Source organism: Perca flavescens, chromosome 11 (assembly GCF_004354835.1).
Source record: "Perca flavescens isolate YP-PL-M2 chromosome 11, PFLA_1.0, whole genome shotgun sequence".
NCBI lineage: Eukaryota > Metazoa > Chordata > Actinopteri > Perciformes > Percidae > Perca > Perca flavescens.
This window is the reverse complement of record NC_041341.1, coordinates 8,436,632-8,450,720: the sequence shown is the minus strand read 5'-3', so window position 1 is coordinate 8,450,720 and position 14,089 is coordinate 8,436,632. Positions and strand designations below refer to the sequence as shown.

The 14,089-nt window shown below is 42.9% G+C and overlaps 1 protein-coding gene across 1 annotated transcript in view; it reads left to right on the top strand.

Moving 5' to 3' along the window:
* plcl1 (phospholipase C like 1) overlaps positions 1–14,089 on the top strand; it is a 110,073-nt gene that overhangs the window by 83,486 nt on the left and 12,498 nt on the right. The window contains exons 7-9 of the mRNA XM_028590389.1: positions 1,059–2,184; positions 3,421–3,597; positions 11,586–11,948. Coding sequence (XP_028446190.1) covers positions 1,059–2,184; positions 3,421–3,597; positions 11,586–11,948 — 1,666 coding nt within the window. The remainder of the gene's footprint in view (positions 1–1,058; positions 2,185–3,420; positions 3,598–11,585; positions 11,949–14,089) is intronic.

The window sequence follows — 14,089 nt, the reverse complement described above, 5'->3', positions numbered from 1 at the left end:
AAAGATAATTCAGTTTAAGTGCTTTTTTTTTATAAAGAAAAAGTATGTATTCTCTAATTCCAGCTTCTTAAATATGAATATTTTCTAGTTTCTTCTCTCCTCTGTGACAGTTAACTGAATATCTTTGAGCTGTGGGAAACACCGATCAACATTTTTCACAACTAATCGAGAAAATAATCAACAGGTTAATCGACAATGAAAAGTAATTATTTGGAAAGTTTCAATAAAGAGATGTTAAAAAAATGTATTTAAATGTTATTTTTAGGCAGGTATTAGTCAGTGATTATTTATCCGGGTTTTTTTTGTGCCAGTACATATTTCGTCCTCTTCTCTAAGATATTTTCAGCTGTCACTAAATGTAATTAATACTATAGAACCTCATTTAGAAGCAGGAAATTATTTGGAGTAGGGCTGTGCAATTAGTCCAATTTTTTATCGTGATTACGATTTAGCGTCTAACGACTATTTTGCACGTCATGTTTTGTCTCGTGTTCTGAAGGAGAAAAGTATGAATGGGAATTTCACAGTTCAAGGTGTTTTTAATCTTGATTTGTTTAACTGTTTCACTGTTTTTTAACTTAGTAATTGCAACATCTTTTCAAAAGTCAATGAGTAATCGTGTTAAATAATCGGGATTATAATTTTTTTTCATATTTGAGCAGGCCTAGTTTGGAGTAATGATGTCTAATGTAGTAATTGCCTCAATGGTATCGAGTATCGAAAAATGCCTCCTCATGCAATACCCAATTCAATACCTAAGGAGGAAATGTCATCAGCCACAGTGAGCCAATCAGCACGCAGCGTGCTTCTACCAAGCTCTAATGTTTTTGATTGGCTGTCTAACGTTACACGTCGTAGAGACACGCAGGAAAAACTCTGTTACACAGAGAGACGGGACTCACAAAGTACAAGCTAATAAAATTGGTATCGGAAAAAAATGTTTGTTTAGGAACCGGTAGCGAAGTCACAGTATTGGTATCGTTATCGTTATCGGTACCGGTACCGAAAATGTTTGAACAATACCCAGCCCTAATGATGTAATGCTTTTGCTTCCTCAGCACCTCGTACCGCTCCTACCTGCTGGAGGATCAGGTCCACGGCCGAGCGGACCTCGGAGGCTTGATCAAGGCTCTGCAGTCCGGCTGTCGGTGCGTGGAGCTGGGAGTGACTGACGGCCCGGAGGGGGAGCCTCTCCTCGGGGTCGATCACGGGCCGGACATCCCCCGCCAACACCACCACCACCACCACCATCACCACCACCATGCGCCTGTCACTATCCGCTCTGCTCTGGAGGTGGTCAATAAGTACGCCTTCCTGACCTCTCAGTACCCGCTCCTGCTGTACCTGTGTCAGCGTTGCACTCCGGGCCAGCAGCGCACCATGGCACAGCACCTGAAGAAAGTGTTTGGCGCCCGTCTTTACACCCCAGAGGCCCTCCCCTTCAGCCTTGGCGGGCGTGCAACAACCTTACCCTCCCCTGAGCAGCTGAAAGGACGCATCCTGATAGTGGGGAAGAAGCTCTCTCCGGAGCAGGACGGCTCCGACGGGGAGATATCGGAGGAGGATGAGGAGATAGGGGGAGGCGGGCCTCTGGCGGGGCGGCGAATGACCATCCCTGGCGAGGAAGAACTGGGCGTGGTCTTGGTGGTGCCTCCACCCTCACAACCCAGGAAGCTGCGCCTCCACAAGGAGCTGTCGGACTTGGTGGCGATCGCTCGCACGGGCAGCCGTAGCTTCTACGCGCAGAGAGCCAGCCACAGGAAGGCTCAGCAGCACTCGCCCCCCAGCAGCCCCTCCTCTCCCAGCACGCCGATGCCTCCCGAGCCGCCCTATTGGACGCTGTGCTCGCTGGGCGAGGGAGAGGCCGGCCGGCTGACCACTGAGAGCCCGGAGGACCTGGTGTTGTTCACCAAGCGCACCCTGACCAGGGTACGGCCCAGTTCGGTGCGTCTGGACTCCAGTAACCCCAACCCACAGGGATACTGGAAAGGAGGGGTCCAGCTGGTGGGTTTGAACCAGCAGACCCCCGGCGCCATGCTGGACCTTCACAGAGGCCGCTTCTCACAGAACGGGGGTTGCGGTTACGTTCTCCGGCCGGCTGTGATGAGGGACGAGGTGTCGTATTTCAGCGCCCACACGCAGGGTTGCGTGCCAGGAGTGCCAGCACAAACTCTACGGATCAAGGTGCAGATGTTGTGTTCATGTTCCTGTTGTGTTTTGTAGCATTCAGTCTTTCATGAATGCCTGGCCCACACTAGAAGATTTTTCAAATCTTAACAGATGCTGAAAATGTTAGAGACCCCACACATAACAACATAAAGAATAATAATAATAATAATAATAATAATAATAATAATAATAATAATAATAATAATAGGTATTTGTTTAAACAAGTGTCTTTTGAAATAATGATGGCCAATAATTCAAATCCCACTCAAATAAAAATTATCTAAACCAAACCGAAGCCCTAATCTTGGTAAAAACACCACTTCTGTGAATGTGTTAACTGGCACACAACATGTAACAATCTAATGTCTAAAAATGTCTAATGTATCAACAACCACGCAACTAACTTCATGCACTGATAGCAAAATGTTTGAGGCGTGCGTGCGTGGATTTGGACTGAAAAAGGTGGTACATGATCTTAGTAAGCAATTTGACAACATTGTAGTATATATTTTTTTCCGTGCTTCAAAAAGTGTGCTCATTAAGATACCAACAGACAAATTAATCCAGCACAAATTAGTGCATAACAAGTCACCAAAATGAAGTATTTGAACCTCATAAATAAATACAAAATAAGGGAAAAACTGCAAAAAGGTCCACTTTCTGTAGGCTGGCTTGAGTCTGAATCCCGTATGTCAAAACTGGAAAACCTGCGCGATTTTAAATGTGACTTTAAAGTATACTAAGATACAAACATGGCAACAACGGAATATTAAACGTGTTTTAATATTTTCGATTTGAAATCAGTGCGGCCAGGATTGACTTCCGAGCAGATCGGGGGATGATCTTAACATACCTCACGCCACCGGAAAATCTGACAAGATAATCTTTATTTCACGAAGAAACAATTTGCACATCCAACAATTCTTCTGTGAATGTGCGTTATATATAAATATCTCAGATTTGGGGGGAAAAAAGAAGGAAAATCCCGCCACACTGCTCTTGCTACAGCATAACCATTTATTAAAGCAAACTAATGTTTCGGACCTTCGCCTAGAGTATTTTGTCAAGATAATCTGCGGGGCTTTGCTCACCATTGTTGGGAGGGGGGAATCAGGCTCAAAATCGGCTTGATTCTCGGGTGGTGTGTACCCCGCTGAAACATTTCATTTTGAGTGTGAGTTTTTAATATTCTTATTTTCTTCCATCAAATATCAACAAAGTCATGAATGTGACATCAACTGCTTTGTGCAGGTGATCAGTGCCCATAACCTGCCCAAGCCTCTGGGATCGGGCTCTAAGGGAGAGGTCATCGACCCGTACGTGGTCCTGGAGCTGCATGGCGTTCCGGCTGACTGTGCTGAGCAGCGGACCCGCACTGCTGCTCAGAACCAGGACAACCCGTTGTTTGATGAGACCTTTGAGTTTCAGGTAAGGCCTGTTGCTAGCTGTGCTAGTCTATATATCAACGACGTTTCATTTCCGGGATTGCTCCAGTGCTGCTGGCAATTCCGCCAGATGTCCGTCTTTTTAGGCCGGATGTCTGTTACCTTCCGCTTTCTTTGTGTTGGCATTTTAAACTCCTGTCGATTTATGAGGACTATGGTTAACTGCTCCTCAGATCTCTGCAAGGTTAGTCTCGCATTGCCAGATCTTCCTCCACAGCTCTGCGGAGTAGGGTCTGGCTAGTCCACACAGCATTCTGGGATGGGAGAAAAACGTGCTCTGGTTTATTGGCATTTCTTTAAACCAATCACAATCGTCTTGGGCGGCGCTAAGTCCCGTACGGAGCCACGGTGCCTCTGCAAAATAGCCTCTGGAAGGAACTTGTTTTGGTGGAACGTGTGTACGTTCAAAAGTTGTTTTTAGTCGTGCAACAGAAAACTCCGATTGGACAGATAGTCTAGCTAGCTGTCTGGATTTACCCTGCAGAGATCTGAGGAGCAGTTAACCATAGTCCTCACAAATCCACCGGAGTTTAGAACCCCAACACAAAAAAAACCCGAAAAGATGGGTCATCCGGCAGAATTTCCGGCAGCAGCGGAGCAATCCCGTAAGTAGAACGTCGTGGATATAGACTACTGCAAGGAAAAAAAAACTGAAGTGTGGCACCCCACGGTACAAGCATGAGTAGGGCATGACGCAGCAATAATACATCGTTATTAGGAGGAATGTATTATTGGTAGGTGGATTTAGGTTAGGCTTCAGCAATTGCGAGTCACATTAATTCCTCTCATCCTCTTTAAAAGAAGCAAACGTTTTCCTAATGGGCCAGGAGGAGACTGGAGGCAGGCAACACACAGCGCCCCTAAATGTTATTATACACTACTGCATAACCTGCAATATGAAAATACAGCATTACAAATCAAATTAAAAGGGCAGAACAAGCTTTATGTGCTTATGTTTCGAGAATCATATCTTTGTAGTTAGTAAGCGTTTAAAAGGTTGCATTCAGTTAGATATATTTGGGCTGTGCACACAATCATGTCCATGCAGCAAAGACGGCGAATAGTCTGGTTAAGCTATTTACATAACTGCATGACGGCTCCTCGTAATAATCCTGTTTACAGGAGCAAAAATGTGATTTTGTTTATTTAGTGAATTTCTTATAGAAAAAATGGATGCTTTCTGAGGTCCCAGATCAGTGATGATTACACTGTAAAATAACAAAAATAAAAAATAAATAAAGATTCCAAAGTTTCTGAAGCGTTTTGTGGATGATGTTATAGTTAGGAATCATCCATTAATCCAACCCAGTGCAGACTTTGCTTTTATTGCACAAAATTGTGTTTTAATGTGCATTTGAAAGTGTACTAGATTAAAGATTTATAGGAAAGCTGAAGAGGAGAAATGTCAACAACATAAAAGTGGCTTATGTGATTTTGGAGAGGTCTGTGTCTGCTCTTCTGTCGGCTTTGCACCTGCATGAAAACCGAGCCCAGAGTGCTTAATTGAAAGGGGGGGGTGTCAAGCCCATCAGGATTTCAAATCAGGTGCTCCCATGAATACACTTATGTCTGCCGTGAATGTATTATAGGAGACATGATTTGATGACTGTTGCGTTGCTGATTTGGCTTTTTTACCGCTCACTGACAGAGTCCTGTACCAGTGTGGCTGAGCCATCATGACAGGCCGTCACAACTGATATGGCATGTACTATGTGGACACATTGTGTGTGTGTGTGTGTGTGTGTGTGTGTGTGTGTGTGTGTGTGTGTGTGTGTGTGTGTGTGTGTGTGTGTGTGTGTGTGTGTGTGTGTGTGTTGTCAACATGTACCTGCAAACAAGTTGTGTGCAACCTGTAATTCAAAACCATATTTGACTGTAATTGCATTCGATCTTTGGCAGGAGACAGACATTGACATCACCCTTATACCCTCCCCTGCACCAGTGTTATGGTGATGATGTTACCTCTCGCATACTTGAGTTTTATTAGTGATGAGAGGAAATACAAATGTTTCAAATAGGAGGATGGTGAGCAGCAGGAGGAAAAAAAAGAGAGAGAGAGAGAGAGAGCCTGATTTTTAGCCCTAAATTGGTCGCCTTCGACAGAGTTTCGGTTTGAGGTCACGGCGCCTGATTAATTGCCATCGGTTGGATTTCTGGCATGTCAGAAATGTTGGTCAGCTGTCTTACAGTTTGAGCAGTTCCCTGGTCCAATTTCCCACATGGCTGCTGTCAAAAGATCTGTTCTAAACTGTAGCGAGCTTGTTGTAATATTTCTGGAGTATTTTGCATGCTGTGGTTAAATAAACGGAGACTGCTGTGATATAAAATTGAACTTCGCTGTAGAACAGACCTGGATGATGGCTGGAACTGCATCTTCAGCCATCTGCAGCTCCATATTTTTTTTTATTTCTGTATTATGTGTTATATGGACTTGGGTCTGCAATAAAGCTTTTTATTATTATTATTATTATTATTATTATTATTATTACTTTCTGTAATGCTGCTTAAATAATGCTGTCTTTCTGTCATCATTATTGAGGGCGCTGTTGTTTAGTTTGAATACATTTTGTAGGAATTGTCACAGGACAAAACTGACCAGGAGTTCTGTGCTAATGTTCGGTAGAAACATACGATGTAAACTTTCGTTCCTACCAAAACATTAGTTCCGACAAAATGGAGGAAAAACTCATAATCTCCGTTGCTGGGTTCACTATCATTTATGATATGACGTTTTTTGCGTATAGGGACCAGTTAATGTTACTTTTGTCACATTGTCTCTTAACAGTCCGATCACAGTGAAGTCCTGCACGAAAATATTCTAAATATAGCGTACACATTTTTTGTTTTGTTTGTCAAGGGTAGTCTGTTTAGCTGCTGCCGGTATGAGAGTCTAACGGTATGCTAACAACCTTCAGCAAAAATATCTCTGCACACTGGCAGGGAGATGGAATTTCTAAACTGCACTTTCTGTCCGTGATGACTCAGCTCATACCGCAGAAACGGTATGTCGGAAAAGTTTAGTGGTTTGGAAACCGTAACTCTTTCAAAACCGCGGCATACCTTGAAACCGGTAACCGGCCCATGCCTAGCTGCTGCCGCCGGCCACAGCAGGACATAGCTTAGCTTCCGTGTCCTGCCTGCTTCTCCAACTGTAGGTTGGATGGATAAGTACCTCAGACCACCCCACTTAAAAATATCCAAACTATCCCTCATTACATTACATGTCTTTAAGCTGACGCTTTTATCCAAAGCGACTTCCAATTAAATGCTTTCAACCCTGAAGGTTCAAACTCCAGACAACAGGTAGTAAGTGCAAGTACATTAGCAGCTTCAAGAAATATATATATATATATATATTTTTTTTTTTATGTTTATCCGAGGTGTAGTTGGAAGAGATGTGTTTGATGCGTATGTGGAAGATCCGTAGGCTTTTGGCCATCCTGATGTTAATAGGGAGGTCATTCCACCATTTAGGAGCCAGGACAGCAAACAGTCGGGATTTTGTTCCCTCAACACAGTGTCTGCCCAGCTTTAGTGAGGAGTGAAGTCTTTGGCTCTGCCCGTCTCATTGGACTGGTGGATTGTAAGTAAAAGCCGAGCGTTGAGGCACAGTCGAGGTCATACTGTTAGTGCGCGTTTCAGCCTGTTGAAGCATGTTCTCATATGTCTTAATCACTTGACCTTCAGGCTTTGACACAGTGGCCAGGCTCAGACACTGGGCAGCCACATCAGCACACACTTCAGTACACACTAACAGTTGATCTTCCTTCCCCCTGGTGAAAACCACTGTCTGAGCTGGCTGCACTTATAAAACACATTGTGCGCGGGACTGTGTGTTAAAAAATGTTATAAAATGCATCAAGGAACTGAAAATGGGATCATAATATAGCTGGGCAATATATTGATATTATATCGATATCGTGATATGAGACTAGATATCGTCTTAGATTTTGAATATCGTAATATGGCATAGGTGTCTTTTCCTGGTTTTAAAGGCTGCATTACAGTAAAGTGATGTCATTTTCTGAACTTACCAGACTGATGTAACTGTTCTATTATTTTCCTTTACTCACTTAGTCATTATATCCACATTACTGATGATTATTTATCAAAAATCTCACTGTTTAAATATTTTGTGAAAGCACCAATAGTCAACCCTACAATATCGTTGCGGTATCGATATTGAGGTATTTGGTCAAAAATATCGTGATAATTGATCATAATGGATTACGTAGTTCTAATCATTTATGTCTCATAAACAGTTAAAACATAGTGGAGTTAAAAGGAATCTAAATCTTGGACCAAACTGGCGGCTGTCAAGTTGCATTGTGGGTAATGTTGGCACCAGGTTTTGAGAAGGAAAAGAAGAATATGTGGAATAAAAAAAGACAATATCTCTGGTTCTTTTGCATCAATGTTGATTTTCTTTTTGAACTGTCTATCAAGATTTGTTTTTTTGTAATTCAAGTTTTTTTTTTTATTAAGTTTTTCAATAGATAAACAACAATGCAACACACAGCAACATAGTGCAGGAAATTGTCAAATCTGGCCACATATAAAAGGTAAACTAAGTAAAATAAGCCACACTAACAAAACAAGTGTGGAAATGTTACAGGAGTGCAACGCTAAATTGGCAGAGTACTCTTTTATATGCCAGACGGTGCACTTAAATTACAATACATTAACATTTTGAACTGTCATGGTCTCAGCTGCTGTCTGTCTACAAGCACATTTTCTTTTAAAGAACATGTTTTTGTCCATTCATGTGAAATCAATTTATAAAGATGCTGTTGTTTTAAGGCAAGTTGGAAAATGGTGCAATAGCCAAGTTCAGACAGTCACTCTTTACATTTCTTCCTTTAAACTTGTACTATGTTAATAAGGATCCACTTGCAAAAAGACATTTTTTTTCCCCTTTAAGATATTCTTGTATTTGTATTTTGCATACAACTCTATTAGAAAAAGTATTTGGTTACATTTGTAAAGATATTTTCTTCCAATTAAATTTGAAGAATTAAATGGGAAATGATCTAGGGCCATAATTTGTTTTTGTGAGTGCGTGGAGCTGTGAGGGCAGTGATCGGTCTAACAAACATGACAACTCCAGACGTAAGGAGAGTAGAGGCTCGGTGTCCTGTGCCTCATTTTGTCTTTTCAGAGCAGCATTTGGTTTGAAACTGATTGAATTAACTGTCACAGAGCTTTTCTGCTCAGCCGTGGGCTTGTTCCTGAAAAATTGAAAATTGGATTGGATTGAAGTCATCATTCCACACACACACACACACACACACACACACACACACACACACACACACACACACACACACACACACAAGTATATACTTTATAATAGTGCAGTCCAGGCCTAAGGGGCATCCAGTCCTCGTTCAGTCAGTGTGACATGTTCTCTGCTCCTTCATCCATCAGCACCAGCTTCTCCTTTATACTCGACTCATGAACACGGCCCTGCATGTCTCGGCATGAATTTATTTCATCCGCCGTGTGAGACCCTAAGCCTCCTATGGCTGTGTCCCGATCCAGGGGCTACTTCCTTTTGACGTTTGCATTTCGGGTCAACATGTTCTATCCCATTCCAAAGACTTTTCCTGAAAGTATAGTATAGCCATTTTGTACACATAAGCTAATGTAACGCTGCGTTAGTTTCAGCTTGGTCTTACTGGGAGAAGGTCAGTCCATCCTTCAAAGACAGCGGACCATGAGTTGGTTCCCAGCTACGGCCGCCCAGGAGTATAAATCTTGAACCGAATGAAAAACAGCACTGCGGTTTTTGTTTGGGAGCTCAACAAGTGAGCTTTGAAACAAAGGAATGTCTTTACTGCTGTGATTCAGAACATTTATTACAACATGCACGCACGCACGCGCATACTCACACACTTTTTAGACACATGCAAACTGTAATCTCAGTATTTGTGAGGGAATCAATGTCTCAACTGTGCTGCTTGAGTTTATTTTCCTTCTGAACCTGAAGACTTCATATGGTTTTATTGTTGGGGATACACACACACACACACACACACACACACACACACACACACACACACACACACACACACACGCCTGGGGCAAGTTTATTCTCATTCTCTGTGGCAAATAACAGATTCGTACTGCTTTCTCCTATAGATACAACACTGATAACCATCCTGTGTGTGTATGTGTGTGTGTGAGTTTGTGTGTGTGTGTGTGTGTGTGTGTGTACCAGGCTTTGTGAAGAAAAAAACAGGCATTAGCTGATAATGTTTTATTGTGTAATGTGTTTACTCTCTGTTCCTCAACACAGAATTAAAATGCAGAGACACACGCTCAGCATCATTTGTCCTACTTACTCTACGTGTGTGTGTCTGTCTGTTTGTGTGTGTGTGTGTGTGTGTGTGTGTGTGTGTGTGTGTGTGTGTGTGTGTGCGCATGTTTTTGCGTGTGTGTGTTGACAGTCTGTGATTACATGTATGGGTGTTAATAGCCTTATTAGCCATTAAAGTCCTCTGAAGGTGTAATCTGTAATATTTGAACCAGCATTTCCTCTCTGCAGCAGCAGCAGGGTGCTGCTTATTGTACCACGTAATTAACATTATTGTTTCGCCTGACCAGCTTCTTCCAAACAGGAAATGCTGTCCGGATTTATCAGCTGAATATTGTGACTAATTGATCACTTTTTTGCTGTTGTAAACGTTTAATAAAGTCCATCTTTTCCTCTTAATAAGACCCGCCACGGTGATTCCAAAACAAGAGCAGATGAACAACATACAGAATCAAACCCATTAGTTCATTCCTTCTGGCGAATGCAATTTACTGTCTCACTGTGAGATGTAAATAACAGGTTTGACCTTCATAGGAATTAGTCATTATTATATATCAGTGGTGGTCCAATGGTGGGTATTGTACTGAAAAGGAACACAGTGTACTATGGCAGCGTTCATTTTCTCAAAATAAGTGTTTTTCTTTTCTTATGACACAATTCAGAACCAGGTTTCAATGAGAACAATAATCAGTACCCAGGGTCAGAAACAGATTCACTGAAATTGAAATGATATAAAGCCCCAGTCTTCAGAGGTGAGCAGTGTCGGCGTGGGCGAGAACATTGTGAAATTCAATTCAATTCAATTCAATTTATTTATAGTATCAAATCATAACGAGAGTTATCTCGAGACACTTTACAGATAGAGTAGGTCTAGACCACACTCTATAATTTACAAAGCCCCAACAATTCCAAAAATTACAGTAATTCCCTCAAGAGCAAGCAGTGCGACAGTGGTGAGGAAAAACTCCCTCTTGGGAAGAAACCTCGGACAGACCCAGGCTCTTGGTAGACGGTGTCTGACGGGCCGGTTGGGGATATGATGAACAGTGGCGATAATAGTCAGCGTAACTAAGAGAGACAGGTCATAAGGAGAGGTAGCCTGTTCGGGGTTTGAACTCACCCCTGCCGGATCGGGCTTAGCTGGCCTGCCTCCCTCTACTTTTGTTATACGTTATTAATCTAACAATTATGAAGAGAAGCAGGTGGGCCAGTTAGGTGGACACTTTTAGAGACTCTAGGTACCACAAGTAACTCTGCGTTCTGGGAGCGCAGTGCTCTAGTGGGACAATAGGGTATTAGGAGCTCTTCTAGATATGATGGTGCTAGACCATTTAGAGCTTTGTAGGTCAGGAGAAGGATTTTAAAATCAATCCTGTATTTTACGGGAAGCCAGTGTAGAGAAGCTAATACAGGAGAAATATGATCTCTTTTCTTAGTTCTTGTGAGAACACGCGCTGCAGCATTCTGGATCAGCTGGAGAGTTTTAAGGGACTTATTTGCAGCACTAAGATCTAGTAAAACAAGAATGGAGACAAGTCCTTTGTCTGCAGCAGTTAGAAGGTTGTTAGTAATGTCTGTTGGCCTCGTTCTATTTCTGTTCTGGTGCACTTCAGCATGAATGGATCCAACTCCATTGTTCCCCTTCCTGTCTCCAGGTAAACATGCCGGAGCTGGCCTTGCTGCGCTTCGTGGTGTTAGACGACGACTACATCGGAGACGATTTCATCGGCCAGTACAGCGTGGCCTTCGAGTGCCTTCAGCCCGGCTACCGCAACGTGCCCCTGCTGGGCATGGCGGGAGACCCCTTACCCCACACCAGCCTGTTTGTCCACGTGGCGGTCACCAACCGGCGAGGAGGCGGGAAGGCCCAGCGCCGAGGCCTGTCGGTGAGAAGGGTGGGGAGGCGAGGGCGGGAGTACGTCACGCTGAGGCACACCGGCATCAAGGTGGTGGACGAGTCCTTCAAACCGGCTACTGCGCCCCTCAAAGAGGCTACGGACCTGCGGGAGGGGGCTCAGGTGAGAGGGAAATACGTCAAGAAGTTGATTAGTCATTGTTGTGTTAGTCTAGATCGACGACGTTCCACTTCCGGGATTGCTCCGTTGCAGCCGGAAATTCTGCCGGATTTCACTCATTTAGGCCGGATGTCCGTTACCTTCTGCTTTCATTGTTTTGGAATTTTAAACTCTGATGGATTTATGAAGACTATGGACAAAAGCGGTTGAGTCTGTATTTATACACACTGACATATTTGTAAAACATTATCATGAACACAGCCCTGCATGTGTCTGTATCATTTTATTTCCTCCTCAGTGTAAGACCTTAAGTCTAACCCCCAGCTGTGTCCTATTTCAGGAGCTTCTTCCTTTGACTTTCTTTGACACTGTGGGCCAAACTTAACTCAAAATATGACCATTTTAGTTTAGTTTAGTTTAATTTAAATATTTATAAATTTATTTTGGCTTTGGAAAGAAGTTTCGTGCAATTCGGCAACGATGCATCTCGCAAAACGCTGTTTGAATTAATAGTGTTTTTTGTTTGTGCTTCTCTGTGGTCGTTGTCACTAACGTTACCCTCGGACAAGTTCCTGCAGATGATAGATAGATAGATAGATAGATAGATAGATAGATAGATAGATAGATAGATAGATAGATAGTGTAGATACTTTATTCATCCCGAGGAAAAATTTTATGCGATGCTCTTAAGTTCAGACATGAAGCAAGGCAACTTTTACAGGTGCTGCAACTGCATACTCATTACAAAATCCAGCATTTAACGTAACGGGGAAAAATTAAAAGAAACTTTCTGGAAAGGCAACAGGGCGGACAGACAGGAAATAGATGTGTGTACAGATTAGGCCCACATAAAATTACAGACAAAATTATAGATAGATTGTAAACATATGAAAAATATGGATCCAGAAGGACATTGAGCAAACTTCAGCTTTCACCAAGTGTCAATGGAAAGACATAATAAGACGCAAATTCGTCCGGGGGGCAGCACGAACTGACACATAGCCAAGTTCCAAATGTTTCAATTAGAGCAGAAAATTCCAACTTATGAATCTGTTTCATAAACATGCACTGTGCATGCACTGCAATGCAGACTGGACGGAAATAGACAGAACAGAGTTTCTGGTTACACCATTCAGAGTCTGAGCTGCCACAAAAACACCAATCTGTTTGTCCGTTGTTATAGATGATGTCCGTACAGTCTGCGAATTGGCTGTGTGCACACGGCTGTACCTGCCACACGGGATAATCCACGACTTCGTAACGGTTTTCATTTGGCAATTTGTTTTTGGAAGAGATAAAAGAAACCGTTCAATGAGGATTTTGGATTATCCTGAGTAACTTAGACTTTGTTCCTGGAGAGAAATGTTAAGAGAGTTATTCATGTTTCATTGTCATCATTCCTCTTCTTTGCGTTGGGGGTTCTAAAATCAAGGCACTAGACATGTGTTTGTTTTGCTGAACAAAGAAGAACAAAATACTTTCTCAGGCAAGTCACAGCAGATCAGGTGTCACTCCGCTTTTGTAGTTTTAGGTGTTGTTGATGAAGAGCTCTGGTTATGTAGGTTAATCCGAATATCAGGGAATCAGACTCCACCTGAGACCTCTCTGTCGGGTGAAGAAGAGAGACAGAGAGGAGGAGGAGAGTCAGAGACGAGAGAAAAGTCAGTAAGGAGGATGATTATAAAAGCTTCTATTAATACCAGCAATAATAGGACCTGGTCGCACAGCACCCACCAGCTTAGCACTGAATACAAATGATCTAAGTGTGGGCGATGTGTATCTGTTTTTAGAGATGTATATTCTGATATAAATGTGCACTGTAAAGCCAAATGTAGGTGGACACCCCTGTTTTTCCTGTTTCAACACAACGGTCCCCTTAAGCTCAAAGCCTGATCCATGAAGAAATGGTTTCCCAGTCCGGTGTTGAACAACTTGACTGGTTGATCTTAGTCTATATCCACGACGTTCCACTTCTGGGATTGCTCCGTTGGCGCCGGAAATTCCGCCGGATGGCCTTCTTTTTCGTTCGAGGACTATGGTTAAGTAGCATAGCAGCATGGTGGCCCAATGGTTGGCACTGTGGCCTCACAGTCAGAAGGTTCTGGGTTTGAATCCAGGTCGTTCCGGGCCTTTCTGTGTGGAGT